Below are 17,934 nucleotides of genomic sequence, written 5' to 3'. Positions count from 1 at the left end.
ATAAGGGGCTAAAATAGGGCAAATGGGTATTATCATTAGAATTGATTGGAAAAATTTATTGATCCAATTTTTATGATTCAGTTGTCAATGTGTTCCTTTTGAAATTTAATAGTTTTACATTTTTTTGTAGGGTAGACTTATCCATGACTGTTCTGGAGTTACATGTACAAAATTTTTCCCCAAAAATCAACTTTTTTATATTTTCTGGTCCATTTTAAAAAAAAATTATTGACTTCTGATGAAAATTCTTATTAGTGCTTGCCAATCAGATTTCAGATACATTTTAAGGTTTCTTTTATTTTTGTTACTTTGATTGCATTATTTTGGTTATTTTATGTTCTTGTTATGTGTGTCTGTTTTCTATGTCTGATCTTTGTCCCAGGATTACATAATTTTATTTCCTTTCCAATACTAGTATTGGTTAAGGTTCCCTTGATTACTCTTTCAAGTTATAAGGGGCAGAGGAGGTTTTGCCAAAAAAAAATCAACTATTTAGTTGTTGTTTGTAAACTTTTTCAAACATCTTACTGGATGGAATTTAACCAAGCTTGGCATGAACGCTCCTCAAGATATCCCTGTGTGTGGTGATTTTTTTTTCCAACAAAACATGGCCACTGTTATACCCTTCCAGAGCACCTGATGTCTTGTCTGTTTTGTTTTTTAGCTCACCTGGATTGAAGGTTCCAGTGACTTATGCTATCACTTAGTCGTCGTCCGTAAACTTTTCACATTCTCCTCAACTGCATGAAAACCTTTTGACCAATTTCAATCAAACTTGGCAGATATGCCTGAACCGAAGACTCCAGTGAGCTTATGCCATCACATAGTTGTTGTCCGTAAACTTTTCATATTTTCCTCAACTGCATGAAAACCCCTTGACCAATTTCAACCAAACTTGACAGAAATGATGTATGCAAGAGCCTTTACTTAAGATCTACTTTTGGTTACACAAGAGGCCATTTAGGTTTCCCTTAACAAAAGATCTACTTTTTATGTGGCTCAGCAGGTGGTTTCAGCCACTCAAAGTTGCCATTGAAACCAAAGGGGAAACATTTTAGTTTCTGTGCTTTTACTTAGCCAGTGGTGACCAAAATTGGCAGAAATAATAATATGGAAAACAATTTGATAAGATTTTGGGTTCTGCTTGATTAAACCAAATGGCTGCCAGAGACCCTTTAAGCTTTAAATGATCAAATGATATGACCACATGATTTCAAGTTCTCTAGGTGAGCGATTCAGGCTCTCTACAGCCTCTAATTTTACATTGCAAGTGCTTTAGTTGTTCCTGTGCTGTCTTGTTTTTTATCCTCAGTTTTATATGTGATCACAATTTATTCTGATATCTGATATATTTTGTAAAAAAAGGTACTCACTTCAGTAGAAAGAAACATTTCATCAAAGTTTCACAAAAATTGGTCGCAGCATTTTTGATTTTTTGTTTGAAGTGTAAACAATGGATGGACACCAGTATAGCATTATACAGCCTGTCAAGAACGACGGGCTGATAAAAAGTATCTATTAACTATAATCAGTCATAACCTATTCACGTCTGCGGGTAGGATGCTAAAAAATAACATTTACAACTTTATGCTTATCCCATTTATTATTAAATACCACAGATCATACTAGACAGTATGTTATTGTATATCATTGACAAATACACCATCCATCAAATACATATTTACACTTTGTAACCAGCTATAGTCCTCAATATAATTTCTCTATTTTCTTTAATAAAAAATAACTCATAAAAATAATAACAATTAGGAATTCTGAGCATATTGTAATAATAAGCTCATAATATCAAACTTGAATGGATTTTCTTGTCAATTCCTTAATCAAGATTCATGTCTCCACAATACAAGACAAAACAAAATAAATGAATGACATTATTCATGGCTGCCATCACCATATGTGACGAAAAGAAAATCATTATCCTTAATATTTTTGTTCAAATAAGTATTTCACTGCCTTTATTAGGACCCTGTCAGTGCCCTATACATGTAGTAATTAGCTTCCCCATCTGTTTGTCAATCTGCCTTTATTAGGACCCTGTCAGTGCCCTATACATGTAGTAATTAGCTTCCCCATCTGTTTGTCAATCTGCCTTTATTAGGACCCTGTCAGTGCCCTATACATGTAGTAATTAGCTTCCCCATCTGTTTGTCAATCTGCCTTTATTAGGACCCTGTCAGTGCCCTATACACGTAGTAATTAGCTTCTGTTTGTCAATCTGCCTTTATTAGGACCCTGTCAGTGCCCTATACATGTAGTAATTAGCTTCCCCATCTGTTTTCCCCATCTGTTTGTCAATCCTTTATTAGGACCCTGTCAGTGCCCTATACATGTAGTAATTAGCTTCCCCATCTGTTTGTCAATCTGCCTTTATTAGGACCCTGTCAGTGCCCTATACATGTAGTAATTAGCTTCCCCATCTGTTTTCCCCATCTGTTTGTCAATCCTTTATTAGGACCCTGTCAGTGCCCTATACATGTAGTAATTAGCTTCCCCATCTGTTTGTCAATCTGCCTTTATTAGGACCCTGTCAGTGCCCTATACATGTAGTAATTAGCTTCCCCATCTGTTTGTCAATCCTTTCATCACAAAATCAAAATAACTTAAAACCTTTAGGAGTTCAGTATTAAAACTTGGCATGATTAGGTGTGACAATTAAAAACACAAATGTCAAAAGACGAAAAATTAAAGGATACACCCTGGTCCAAGTGACCGCCCTATATTTGGAGTTCTGCAATATAAATACCATGATTATTTTTAACCACTACTAGAAGTTGTGTTGCACACAAGAAAGTATAGTATAGATAACAAGCATTCTGACAGTATTGCTGATGCAATACAGTGTCCCCTTTCGGCCTTTGAACTCATTGCCTTTATGAGATTTTTTTTATATATGTGAACTAACAATGGTTGGTGTTATTTTTTTAACAATCAAGAGAAAATAACTCTTGAACAGCAAAAGCAAATTCCATCAAAATCAAACCTGAGCTTCATTTTAGCATTCTGCATTACAGAAAGCTGCATAAAGACATTCTCTTTCTATCACCTGGAAAGTTGAAAAAAACTTCGTTATTATGAATTAAAGGACAAATAAATCTAGAATGACAGCAGCAATTTGCATCAAAATGATGAAACATAAAATTTTATGTAATTTTCTATGTCAAAGGGCCATAAGTTCCATATCAACCATTTTGCTGCAATAATATTTAAATTTAATTTGTATCTTGTCATGATAAGACTAGCTAACAAATATGAAATCAATTGGATGAGGCATTACAAAGAAAAGTCTGGAAAACATAAAATTTTATGAAATTTTCTATGTCCAAGGGACACAACTTCTGTAAAAATCATTCAACCGTAACAACATTCAAACTTAACTTGTAACTTTTCATGATAAGACTATATCCCAAATATGAAATCAATTGGATGAAGCATTACAAAAAAAAGTCAGAAAAACATAAAATTTCATGAAATTTTCTATGTCCAAAACCATAACTTCTGTAAAAATCGTTCAACCATAATGTCATTTGAACTTAACTTGTAACTTGTCATGATAAGACTATATACCAAATATGAAATCAATTGGATGAGGCGTTACAAAAAAAAAGTCCGGAAAACCAAGTGTGACCGACGGACTGACAGAAATATTTCAGCTATATTCAGACGATGAACATGAAATTGATGATAAAATGAACATGAAATGGTGAAATGAAAAAGGGATGGGACACAAGGACAATGGGGTCGACAAATTTTGATTGCCACTGGAAATAGTGTATTTAAGTGGCGATACCAATATGATCTTCTTTAGTTGTCTTTAGATGCTTGAAGTATAAAAAGATTACCAACGTTGAACATGAATAAGCATTTTTAATTAGCAGAGCCTTCTCTGATGATAATATAATCCTTTTATAGTTTTTGTCAATAAAATAATACTTGAACAATTTAGTCAATAAGTTGCAGTTACTTTCATAAAATTCCTGTCATTATTTTTGGCTGGTTCGTATCTATGTGAAAAGATCAAGACTTGTCTTTGTTATACACCATGTCACATATCATGCACCAGTATAAAGTGATAAAAAGTAAATATATAAAAGGAACACAGGATACAATAACAAAGGTTTCTTGTGTTGTAGTTCTTGAACACACAGTAATGATCCTGCGCTGTAAGCTGCCCACATTACACCACAAAGCTGCAAAATAATGTAAAGAGTTCAAGGGTCATATTAAAAAAACTTACTGTGAAAGTATTATTGTTCATGGGGTACCAATTTTTGTTGGTAGGCCAAACCACGAAATTTGGCACCCAACGAAAAGAAAATTCCCATTGATGTGTATACTGAAAACCTCAAAACCATGCATTCAAAAATCCACGAACTTGTGTTTCTACCCAAATCCATGAAAACTGGTATCCACGAATAAATGTACTTCCACAGTAATTAAGAATGTTAAATTGACTTACTTAATACATTGTCTCCCTCTAGAGAATGGGGTCATGAACAAGTCCTCTCCATTCTGAGAGTGAAATGGTAATTAAATTCTCTGACAAAATCCTATTGGTTGGAGAAAACTTCTTTTCTACATCCCATAAATTAATTTTCATGAACTTATTGACCTTGATTGTGTGTTTGTATATCCACACACTTGGATGGTATACCTAAGACCACACTCTTGCCCAGCTAAGCTCAAAGTTTGGATTGAGTCTTAGGCACTTTTAATTAGTTTTTCTTAGCTTTCTTTCAGAGATGCATTGTATTTATCTATTTTTTGTGGCTTTGCCCGTTGATAATATAAGAATTCAACAAACCCTTCAAACATTCATCAGAACATGAAAGTATGTTCAAGACCAGTGTAATTATATACATATATTCAATATCATTACTATATATCTTACCTTTATAATGTTACTGAGATAATACATAGTGTGCACAAGTGGTAAAATAGATGCTGTGATCACTAAGGGTAATACTGAATATCCAATCACACCAAGGCACTGAGAATAAGATACCTATAACAATAGTATTATAAAAATAATCTTGTTCAAATGTTCCCTGCCCAGTAATCATAGAAACGAGAAAGAAAAAAACACTGAACAAAAAATTGAAGAACCTTAGTAAGTGCACTCGCATACCCAACATGTCCATAATATGATATATTGGACTCTCAAATAAAAAGTATTTAAAAAAAAAAGGTTTAAAGGGCCTTAATTCATACAAATTCTCATAGATACATGAACTTGATCTGCAACTCATCATGGTACATTGTAGACTTGCATGTCTACCAGCGTTTAGAAAAAAGTCAGGAAAACTGTTATTCTTGCAAAATTTGCGTAGTCCTAGGCCCGTGATTTCAGTAAAAATCAGCAGAGTAAAAAAAAACTTATTTGATCTGTAATTCATCACAACGGACTCCAATACTCCCATACCAATAATCAGCTCAATATCTGCAAGGGTTTGGAAAAAGAGTCAAGAAAACTCATTTTTGTAAAATTTGCTAATTCCAAGGCCCATAATTTCAGTAAAAATCAGTGAACAGGAACAAAATGTAAAATTGATCTGTAACTTGTCATGGTAGACTCTCATTCCAAAAATCAGCTCAATATCTGGAAGTATTAAGAAAAAAGTCAGGAAAACTGATGATTGGCTGAGGAGCTAATGGACGGGTCAAAAACATAATACCCTACGTAACTTCGCTGTGTGGGGTGTTATAAACCTATCTGTATAAGACTAGGAATAAATAAATCCAATTAAATATGTCTATTGGTGTGGAACTAGGAACAATGATGACCATAACCAGTGATAATGTAGGCCTTTTACAAAACTATCTAATCCTTTTTAATGAGAAAATATGCCCTATTTTTCAAAATTACTATACAAAAAAAATATATAAAACCTCAAATTTTTCCTTACAATGATTAATTTTATAGAGGGTATCAAGATAAAAATATGTCATAAGTTTATCAGTGTAAGTTTGAGAAGAAACACCATATCCTATCCTTTGATTTCCTAACTGGAAATAGTTTATTTTGTTTGGGATTATTTTTTAGCTATTTTTTTTACAAATTGGGAAACTTTCATCAGGGGAAACAACCTTATCTTGGAGGCAAACAATTTCACTGTAGTAAATATATGCAATATTCATAGCACCTTGATCGCATATTTACAAGTGATAGAAAGTAACTGATGTCGCCTTTTTGGAAATAAAAAACATTGTTTTTCTTGAGTTAAACTATATTTTTCTCTTAAATTTGTTTTCAGTACAAAAATAATTACAGTGCACTGACTTGACAACAAACTTTGATATACAAATTGCCTTTGTGTCGAGTCAGTGAAGTTTTATCTCCTAAAAATTATGTTTACATGTAATCATTATGGTGTATTGGACTAGGTATATTTTACTCCGCCATGAACAGAAAGAAATAGTATTCAATATTCTCCAATCTAGATGTCATGGAAGTGCTTTTTTAGTTTAAGATATTAATGGTGGTAATTTAAATGTATCTGATATAAATACCCATTTAGAAATGTGGATTTAAGAGCTTACTGGACAGAAAGACAGATGGAAGCATTACCAGACAGATGTCATTGTCATGAATTTTATGTCCCATTCAAATGTACCATTCAATTTTTTTTTAAATACTACCCAAAAATTTGTTAAATAAACTGAGGAAGACTAAAACTTTGAATACCAAGAAAACTGCTAATGGGTAATATTTTCATTCATTGCTAGTGTGAATGCACGATCACATACTTAAATAGCACTCCAGCTAAGAATCATACAAAATGTGATACATGGTTGGAAAGCCTACATATTTTCATTTTTGATGTTTTGTTTAAAATGCTTTAGTAAACAGAAAATAACATGTAGATTTTCACATAACCCTATAAATTACACAGAATGTACTCTAGAATTCAAATAAAAGGGAGATAATTCTGTAAATGACACTAAAATACATGTACATTAGAAAGCATTGGATTTTCAATGTGAATTATCTCCTGAGAGCAGACAGATTGGAATAAATAATTATACATTTCATCATATAGACCTACAAAGGAACTAAATAACAAAAACAAAAATGTGTAGCCTTTTTAGGTGTATCACATATTACAGATTTTGCATGATTCTTACAAAGACTGCTACTAAACATGTCAATTAATTGTCAGAATGAATACATAATCAGAGACTTAACATTCTTTTTAACACTTAGTGTGAATACATAACCACAGACTAATCATTTCTAATGACTGTTAGAGTAAAGACATAACCATAGACTTTACATTTTGTTCTTTTTCTGAAAACAAAGTAAACCAATATACATAACTGATATACAAGTGAATCATTTTTATATAAATGAAGAAACCAGCATTTTATTCTTCTGAGTAAAACATACCTCTCCTCCCAAAACTCTGGCCAGTAAAAATATAATCAGGGAACCAAATATCCATATAGTTATAATCCAAGAGACGACCTAAATAATACAAAGGTAGACTATTAATGAAGTATGAATTTACTGATCAAAGGAATCAATTTAACATTCTAAATGCACAACCAAAATAATTTTCTTGTACAAAATATACCAGGTATCAACCTATAAGTATTGTTTGCAATTACATTTAAACTATTTCTATATCCATATACAAGTCATTACCATTGTATATTAAAAATATAATGACTTACTCTGAACTGTCCATATAATGTTTGATTAAAATGACTTACTCTGAACTGTCCATATAATGTGTGATTAAAATGACTTACCCTGAACTGTCCATATAATGTTTGATTAAAATGACTTACCCTGAACTGTCCATATAATGTTTGATTAAAATGACTTACCCTGAACTGTCCATATAATGTTTGATTAAAATGACTTACCCTGAACTGTCCATATAATGTTTGATTAAAATGACTTACTCTGAACTGTCCATATAATGTTTGATTAAAATGACTTACCCTGAACTGTCCATATAATGATACAAGGGAATACAACAGAATAACAACAAGTGGTCCCCAAAAGTCTGGACTTTCTCTCACAACATGTCTATTAAAACCTAGTTGTGGCAAGGGGAACAATACACATCTTAATTTGTAGTATATGTCTTTCAGATCAATATCAAGTTCTTCTCTGAAAGGAAAACAGTTCAGATTAAATTCAAACAGAACCTGATTGTAGCCTCAAATACATGTGATAAGATACAGGTAGTATTGTAAATTCTATCTATAAGGGAATTTATTCAATTATGAGTAAGAGCTTTCTGAAATAAAATAAAACGTGTACACTCTTATGCATTTTTTTTTCTAGCTATGAATTGATATCATTGAGATGTAGAAGGCCTGTACATCAGCAATGCAAAATATGCTCAATTTATCATGAATATAATGCTTCGCAGGGTGCAGCTTGATACAACTGCAGTGGTCGAACACTGAACAGTTTGAGCAAATATGGACATGACATTCAAGCTTAATCATTAATAATGCAGTTTAAAGTTTGCATTGTGATTAAATTTTCGACACAAAATATGATTATGACACAGAATGAAACTGTTAAAAAAACTTTCTTAATTTGATCTGATGTCCAAAATTCAATAACTAAACATGCCAAATAATACCCATAATTTCATTTATGTACATTGTAAGACCACATGGGACAAAACTTTGATATTATGATCATATCAGTGAACATCTGAAAAAAAACAAGGGAACAAAGATTCTAGCAGAAATCAAAACAATGTATTCCAAGGACAAAATCCAGACATGGATAACAGACAAAAATAGCAACAAACATAAAATAACCAAAATAATACATACAAAGTAACAAATGTAAATGAGCAAATCAGACTCCACTAAAAACTGGGAGTATGGACCATGTGCACCGGTAGGGTAAGCCTCCTCTGCTTTTCTAGACACCTAACAAGTTGCTCATAAAAAAGTCATGTCCAGGGTAGACGAAAGAGGAAAGGAAAACTATGGCACACAGAACAAATCAGTTTTCATAGTGCAGATGGACACACTGTAACGATCCACAAGTTCATGATCACAACCATAAAACTTCTGTAGCGATGACATCAAACTTGTAGCAACATAACCCTGTTCCAGAAGCCTAATTGTAAGTAGTCTAGTGCAATATTGAAAGTCTGCGTAGATACAGCAAGCTCAGGTATAATGTACGAGTTGTGATACGAATACTCCATACAAAGGTGCTGAAGGGGTGATGCCACAGATGAAAGGAAAGTTGACAATACAGAACGAAAAGTCTAACAGTGTTAATACTACACCCAAATCTTGATTGGAACGGTTCAAACTTGCTTTAATTATTCACAGTGAGTGAAATACAGATACCTGTCTTTTTTCCGTTCTTAGAAAAATACTAGATGTGGCATGCTGTACATTTCCTTTCTGAGTATTTTTAAGATGAATGATTGCCTAAAATATATTTACTGATTCCAAAAGAGATAAGGAACTATACATGAACTACATTCTGTGTATAGTTCAGAAACAGAAGGAAGTTTCTGAAAAATCAAATTCCTCAAAATATTTAATCATATTTTATGATCAATTTAATTAGACCACAGAGGACAAATTTCAACATGATTTAAAATAAGTGACTTTATGAGTATAGTAATATACAAAAAAACACCTATTTCGGGAGTAGTACTTTATCATTTTGCATATGAAAAATGACTAATGGTTTAAGTTCCTGGCTAAGACTAGAGCTAACAATCATCAAGAGTGAATCTTGGGTACATGTATGTCATGAATGTAGGGTATTTTGATGAACTGACAAAGATAACTCACCGGTGGGCTTACTGTCATATTTTAAAATAGAATCATTTTTTGGAACTCATGTTAGCTGCAACTTCTAAAAATTTCTGAAAATTGCAAACAAAAATTGGCAGCTGGCAAATTTCTGGCGACAAAATTTTGGAAGCCACAGCAGCCCATGATTGCAGTCATTACTTTAGCAAGCAGTCAAAGTTCACAGATCATGATATGGGGACACATCATCCAGTGCTGATTTACCTGCATGCCAAATGTCAAAAAACAAAAAAGTTATAGCCCAGATATATATCTGTCAAGCAAAAATCATTGACTTGAACTTGAGGTCACAGTTCAAGGTCATATGCTACCAACCATGGTACACTACACATTGTCTTGAGCTGACGTACCTTCATGTCAAATATCAAAAGCCTACACAGAAAGACAAAAAAATTACAGCCTGGACAGTTTTTTTCAGAAGGACAGTCTGATCACAAGGTGTCTGCCATTTTTTATGGTGACCCTAAACATGAAGCTCATGAGACATATTCTTTTCTGTTTCCAAAACATTCAACTATTCACATCCCCATGTACATTTTTGTACAACTTAAGTTACAGTATTTTCATAATTATTAGTGAATAAAATACTTCACATTCCACAGCCTGATAAAACCTTAGTGGTCACATCCTGAACCATTGGAGCATTCTAGCTTGATACTGTACTGAGTTCAGATTGAGACACAACATAAAAAAAAAAGAACATCAATATTTTCACTCAAGTGTAAGAACTAAGTAATTTACATAAGGTTTAAGCAAATGCATATCTGTCACTTCTTTCTGGCTCCTAGTTCTTAATAACTTAGGACCATAACCAAATATATCAAACATGTCCTTCTCATTTTGTCATGGAATCTTCTTGTACAATTTCATGGAGATCAATACTCTTTTTATTCAAGTTTTAATACTTAGTTCAATAAATATATCTCTCTACAGTCATAGACCAAAAATAAGAAAATGCTTCATAGAGTGTTCTCTCTTAAAATATACATGTACCAGTAGATGTTGAAGAAAGTTTTAAAATACAGGATGCCTAGGACATGTAGAATGTAAAGATATAAAAAATAAAGAGTGAACTCATTACAGTACTTGCACATACAAAAGTGGTTTTAGGTCATCTTCATCAACATCTTCATCTTCCTCTAATAACCAACCAAACCCTCTGTTCTCTAAAAATGATGATGCTGGTCCTCTCTTGCGCACACCATAAATATCTTGGGATTGCCCTGTTTCCGTTGCTTGTATAGATCCCTGAACATTTGCTGTTTCTCCTAAAAGTAACACTTTCAACATTTTGATTTTGTCCACAAACAGCATTAACAGGTCTTGTTCATACTATTATTGTACAACATGTGGTATTATACTTCACAAATTATTTTCATAATTCATGTAAACATTTCATACCTTCAGTGTACTTTTCTTCAATTGATCAGAATTTGGTAAGCCATTGATTTGAGATAATCCACAACTTGAGGCCTTTTTAATGAAACATAAACCAGAGTAAGTTGTCCAATGCTTAATTTCTAATATAATTAATTGAGATCCAATGTATGAATTGCATTTTGTGATTGATAACCTCAGGTACTGTCTGTAAATGATTTGAAATGAAGAAAAAAGATATCAATCACTTCTTTAACATCATCCACTTTGTGGTTATGTATCAATGAACATCAAGTTTTAGGTAGTGAACAGTTCACGTTCACAATCAATAAACAATCAGAATTATGAATATTTTCCAATGTGATTTCATAAATTATATCTTAATAAAATTGAAACTATAATAAAGAGATTCACAGAGATTCACAAAGCACAGCATGATACATGTTAGACCACAGAATGTTGAACTCCTTTCACTTGGGGCAAGTGTGGACACAATATTAGTTTTTGATACACTTGCAGTTCAGAGAGCCTGAATCGCTCACCTGGTCAAAAAGTAGTCTTTTAGCCTTCTAAAGCTGAACTCTTGATCCTACTGTACTATTGTCACAAGAAGAATAATTTAATCAATAGGGAGCATCTTAATTAGTTATCCAACCGGTTTACATATTATAAAACAAATCTTCATAGTCACTTTTTTACTCTTCAAGGACAACTCCAACATCAAACAACAGATCTTTATGAAAATTTCAGCATAGGTCGGTCTCAACATGTTGATCAATTTTATCCTATAAAAATTTGGCTAAACCCATTTATTTTCCATTATTTCTACAAATCCTCAATTTCTGTCATGGTGGCCATGTCTTTCAACAGATTGGAAATCTTCACACACAGATTGTTTAAGATATCCTAACAAACATTCATGCTATGTTTAGTTACAATCTATCAAGTAGTCTCCAAGGAGAAGATTTTCAAAGTTGGAAATTTAAAATTCCTGAGAAAATCCATTTCTGGACCCATAACTCATTCATCCATTGACAGATCTTTCTGAAAATTTCTGTATAGGTCCATCCCATTAATTTTTAGTAACACGGCCATGTTTACCATCAAATCAAAAATCTCCATACAAGGATTGTTAATGGACAATATGAAGCAGACGACAAATTTTTATGTGGTTGTATAAAAACAGATCTCCCCACACTTCGCATTGAATTATGCGATTTACATTAGAAGATAAAATGCTTTGTGGACTGTGGAGTTCAGCTAGATATTCAAACCATGAACATATGGGGCAAAAATTATATGGACACAAAATTCAAGCTTAATACAGCTCTGAATTTTGATTGTCATTAAATGACACAGTATAAGACTTTGACCAGAATCGAACTTTTAAAAATACTTGCAATAAGACTTTTAAAAGTTTACATGGACAGATTGACAGATAGACGGACAATGTGATTTCTATAAACCTAAAAATTTTGCCATTTTTAACAGAAAAATATTAAGATTTCTTTAAAAATGTATATTGAACATGTACACTTACTCTTTTAAGAGACTAAGTGACTATGATATCTTGTCGCAATGAATATATTTTGTGAATGCATGTTTGTGTTTTAACCTCTTGTACACACAAGCCTGAGTGTCTTGAACATATACTTTCAATAACACTTTGAATGTGAAAAATATAGGTTTATTCGCTGCAGAAGAGAGCGTAACTTGGGAGCATAAATGGTTGTATAATTAACTGGGTTCAGCATACGTATGGCCAGAAAAACCATCAATATCCAGTTCGGGAACTAAAAACAGCATCATGGCAGCTTCATTCTCATAAACTTGGTAAATCAAAATGAGAACCACACCAGTCTAGGAAACATTAGCTAGCTTCGATGAATAAATACAAATCAAATCTTAGCTTTTTCTAAGATACGGATGGTCAAAACATGACACCCAAATGTTTATAGAAATGGCATAATCAGCTTACACAGCCAAATGTGCCACATATGATAATCATATGGTGCTCGATTCATATGATAATCATATGGTAATCATATGAAAATCATATGATATTTATCATGTGGTAGTCATATGATTATCATATGATTCTCATATGGTAATATGGGCTTCAAAACATATGATAATCATATGTCTGTGAAAACCATGTGATTATCACATGTTATATGAAACATGATTATCATATGGTGCTCGATTCATATGATAATCATATGATGCAAACCTTATGATTCTCATGTGTGGCACATTTGCCTGTGTATATATACCAGACAATTAGACCCAAAGACATTTCGGACCATGGCAACCCAAAGTTCCTTACCAAAGCCGAACATTTCGGCCCATTCATATTTCAGACCATGACAATAAGAGAATAGGTAAGGATGATGAAAACCGTATATCATAACAAATATTTTACCATTCAAAAGTTAATAATACTCTCCCTTGGCTGTATTATCTACTGGGTCATGCATACTTATGGGCAGAAAAAGCATCAATATTGGTTTCTGCATGTAAAATTGGGAGTATAAAGACAGTATAATGGTAGCTTCATTTTCGTATACTTAGCAAATGCGACTGAGGACCATACCAGTCTGGGAAACATAAACTAGCTTTGATCATTAAATACAAATCAAATCTGAGCTTTTTTCTTCATATTACATTACTAGAAATTTATTTTTCTAGTAACAGAATTCAAGCTCTGACATTTTTTTTTAGTTATCAAAAGTCATAAAGTGAAGTTTTAACCTCAGAATGATTTTTGCAGTTTTTGGGTTTTGGTTGGCAAAAAATCCATTGAGTGGCATAGGGTATCAACTTTAAATCATCATAACTTTTTCATTTTTAAAGATAATTGAAAAATTCTTTTGGTTCCCAACATTGCAAATAAAATTATTTTTATCCATGGAATTTTTAAATAAAATATTCAGTAATCAGACTATATGAACATAAAATTTTAATTATAATTTTATACAAAAATAGAGGTGTACATATAAATATCACTACAAATTTATTTTTTCAAGTAAATTCACATACAAAAATATGAATTACTTTATCTAAATGAAACAGTTTACAGAACCAAAATTGGATATAAAATAACAGACTAACAGTTATAAAGTTTTGAAAATTGGGATTCTAATCATGAAATTGTCGATTGTTTATTTGCCAACCAATTTGACACTTAATGATATGCAAATTAGTGAATATGACATCACTAATGAGATTGGCGAACTCTCCTATACCACTCAAATACATTGTAGTTTGAACTTCAAAGTTAAACTTAAATTGATTTAAAACATCATTCACAACTTCCTGACCAAGTTTCGGTACAAAATTCCTAATAATAATAATAGAAAATCGGGAATATAGCGATTTGGGCACAGGGAATGTGGCACGAGTACAGGTTACACGTTTCGGGGTATACCGATTCGGCGATAGGCTAACTCAATAATTTGTGATTTTTATTTTTTTTTTCTAGCCTGAACTTCTCAATATCAAACATTACCGCTGCCCTTCAGTGTTTGCAAAAATTGGAGTTCGTCAGGTGAACTTTGGGCACCAGAAGGAGGAGTGTATGTGTACGAGTTTTCCATATTAAGAGAAATGTTGTTTTCAGACGAAATATTTCCTTCGCTGGCAGCCATATTTTCTTAAGTTTCGAATTCAACACGTCAAACTAGAAAAAATATCTCTTTGTCAATTTGATTTCAGTAAAACGTACAACCGTTTGAATGAGGGATGAAAATGACAATTTAATTTAAATTCGTTAAAATTTTAGGATAATAAAATTTCTAAAAATACTACGAAACTGTAAGTATGTCTTCCCGTTTGCTTACGAACATTGGCGTACGCCTCTTTAGACGGCTCCTCAGTGAAAAAAACTTAATCCGTGTAGCGCGCATCACAATTAAACTGGTGAAAGGTAAAAAGCTTTCATAATGTAAAAAAGGTATGCCAAAAAAAGTTTACGTCCCATGTGGAAAATCATTGATAAAGTTCTTGTCCCATGGTAATCTTGATGAAAAACATTCTGCCAATGGAAATTCCAATTAATTAAAACTGATGAAAATTAATTTCTCTCTTTTTCCCTTTATATTTTTATATTTTTTCATTTTATATCAAAAGTAATCGAGGGAACGAAGATTCTAGCGCAATTCAAAACAATGTAATCCAGGGAAAAGACCAGACATGGAAAACAGACACACACAACAAGGACATAAAATAACCAAAATAATACATACAAAGTAACAAATGTAAATGAGCAACTTGAACTCCACTAAAAACTGGGAGCATAGACCAGGTGCATCAGTAGGATTTGCGTCATCTGCTTTTTTAGAAACACGTACCACCGAGTTGCCAATTAAAAGTCAAGCCGTTATGTTAATGATGAAACTGCACTAGACAATTGCTATGACGAAAAAAAGATGGTGGAGTTTAAACAATTTAGGCAGGCCATATTCTTGTGAATAATGCTATATATATAGTAAAGATAACCGTTTAAGAGAAGTTTATTCAAATATTTTCCCCAGACTACAAGGATTCAGTTTAAACTTTTGTGCTTTATTTATTACCGTAAAATCCTTTTTTGTTATTAAGGTACGACATCTACAACCAAACTTCAGCATCAAAACTTTATATTTATGGAAGAATAAGAAAAACTTTTAACTTACTTGTGGTGACGAAAACCTTGACTCAATAGTTTATCGGTATTCATTAAAGCTAGTCTAAAACCTCACTACAAACACAGTGTGTAGGAGCCAAATAAAGGGAAAATTAACAATTGGAAAGGATATATTGTTCCTTTTGTCGTAAATTTTAGTTTTGAGTTTGCTTTGTGAAATGGAAACCTCTAGATTCAGAAAATAATATTTAATCTGTCTAACGTAGGTAGGCCAACGATATCCCAGTTTAGTTACAACACGATTTTTGTTGGCCCAGCTATATCTTGGTATAGATACAACACAGCTATTGTTGGGCCAACGATATCTCGGTATTATTGTTGGGCATATATAAATAGATATCACAGCGGTACAAGTTCGAGTCTCGCAGAGGGAACGACCAAAAATTTCCGCAGGACTCGAACTCGTACCGCTGACATCTATTAAAGTCTAAATATGTTTAACATTACCAGAAGATGGTATCCTTCTTCAGCATAAAACTTATAAAACTTTATGAGCACAAAACTCACAAAACTTCACGAGCATAAAACCCACAAAGTTCAAGATCAAAACAGAAGCTGAATCGTGTACGCTGTGGATGATTGTACCTTTATCAAGGCACACATAAGCAAATGATAAGGAACCTGAATGAAAATAACAAAAGGGTTCTTATCAAAATTAAAAGTAAAAATTAACTGTGGAAAACAAGTCCAAATATAGTAGAAGAGAAGGTATATTTTATTTTCGGTGTTGTAAGTCACGTCGCAGAAAATGGCAAACATTAATTGGTTGTGCAGTTTTACAATTGACTTAGTTTATTTACACACAAATTGCATAGGCTTACATGCTATTTCACAAGAGACATAGAATAATTATACTGAATAAATTCAATGAAAAAAATATATACTGATATGCATTTTTTTTTATTAATAAATCATCTGAGATCGCTAAATCCTTAAATTCACTATTTTACTTTGACATACAAAAATCAGAGCGAACCGGTAGTAGGGCGAAACAACCCGGATTCGGGTACGTGTGGATAGTAAAGCCCCATTATTGACAGAATGCTAGAAATCATGCCATTTTACAAAACGCGTGTGTACAAACTTTTTGCTGAAAAAATAAAGCAATAATGGAAAAATCAGTAAAAAAGCATTAGGTACGGGAAAAAGTGGATACCGACGTTTTGTACCGTTCCTGAACTACGGGCACTATTTGGCGTGTGCCGATTTCAAGAATCAAACGCGACTCTATGTTGTACAGCGGGAATCATGAAAATGGGAAAAAGAGAAGACCATTCTTAACATATATGATAAATGATTAGATCTAAAAATTATACAGATGTAAGTGTAAGTGTTAGTTCAATTCTGTATACTTACAACAGGGGTAGGTCCAAGTTAAAAAAATATTCTAGTGGAAATCATAAGAACGCAAATTATCCAGGGAGAAAGACCAGACAGGGAAAACAGACACACCAACAAAGAACATAAAATAAACAAAGTAATGCATACAAAGAAACAAAAGTGAATGAGCAGCTCAGACTCCATTAAAAAGTCCATTTAAAAGTAGACATGTCACATGGCACAAAAATATCATTTTATAAATGTGTGGCAGGACAGCCTGTGTTTTAGTAGAAAGTGAGATTTAAATAGCCATTTAATTGACTTGGCAAAGGATTAATTCTTTAGCCAAATCGGTCTGTTGCTGGCTTGTCACCAGGCGGTCTACGGTTCAATTCTCGGTGGCAGAGTATAATATTGTGAGTCAAATCATGCTCTCCCGTTACATTTGGCACCAACTTAAAAAACCCACAGGGTTTGGTTAGCCATTGAGCTAGTGTTGGAGTCGTTCGTGGTATGAAGATTTTAAGGTGGGGGAAATGTGGCAGGACAGCCTACCTGCATTGTAGTAGGTAGTGAGATTTAAATAGCCGTTTAATTGACTTGGCAAAGGATTAATTCTTTAGCCAAATCGGTCTGTTGCTGGCTTGTCACCAGGCGGTCTACAGTTCGATTCTCGGTGGCAGAGTATAATATTGTGAGTCAAATCATGCTCTCCCGTTACATTTGGC

The 17,934-nt window shown here is 33.0% G+C and overlaps 2 protein-coding genes across 4 annotated transcripts in view; one reads left to right on the top strand and one right to left on the bottom strand.

Moving 5' to 3' along the window:
- Nucleotides 1-1,584: 1,584 nt before the first annotated feature.
- Nucleotides 1,585-14,860, bottom strand: LOC148623336 (protein YIPF4-like). The gene is made up of 6 exons (XM_088565119.1): nt 14,711-14,860; nt 10,922-11,093; nt 7,963-8,134; nt 7,403-7,480; nt 4,907-5,020; nt 1,585-4,205 (listed from the first exon to the last, which is right to left on the bottom strand). Exons 1-6 carry the CDS (start codon nt 14,847-14,849, stop codon nt 4,068-4,070), a joined length of 813 nt encoding a protein of 270 aa, XP_088421245.1. The 5' UTR covers nt 14,850-14,860; the 3' UTR covers nt 1,585-4,067.
- Nucleotides 14,861-17,108: 2,248 nt separating this feature from the next.
- The window catches only part of LOC148623335 (exonuclease 1-like), a 60,391-nt gene continuing 59,565 nt past the window's right edge, over nt 17,109-17,934 (top strand). For 2 of the 3 annotated variants that reach the window (XM_088565118.1, XM_088565116.1), the window contains exon 1: nt 17,115-17,212. The gene's annotated coding sequence lies outside the window, so the exon portion shown is untranslated. Of the gene's footprint in view, nt 17,213-17,934 lie in introns of all 3 variants that reach the window. The other variant, XM_088565117.1, reaches the window with a different exon arrangement.

Source organism: Perna viridis, chromosome 2 (genome assembly GCF_037379345.1).
Source record: "Perna viridis isolate PV_CMFRI_1.1 ecotype Kerala chromosome 2, ASM3737934v1, whole genome shotgun sequence".
Classification (NCBI taxonomy): Eukaryota; Metazoa; Mollusca; class Bivalvia; order Mytilida; family Mytilidae; genus Perna; species Perna viridis.
This window is presented reverse-complemented; position numbering and strand designations above follow the sequence as displayed.

Bases quoted from the DNA above. Each gene is read 5' to 3' on its own strand.
- LOC148623336 (XM_088565119.1), bottom strand. From the start codon at position 14,849: ATGGCTGCCAGCGAAGGAAATATTTCGTCTGAAAACAACATTTCTCTT. The intron at 7,481-7,962 runs GTAAGTCATTTT...TGTATTATTTAG, and splicing joins CATTATATGGACAGTTCAGG to GTCGTCTCTTGGATTATAAC. The intron at 4,206-4,906 runs GTAAGATATATA...ATTATTTTGCAG, and splicing joins ATCTCAGTAACATTATAAAG to CTTTGTGGTGTAATGTGGGC.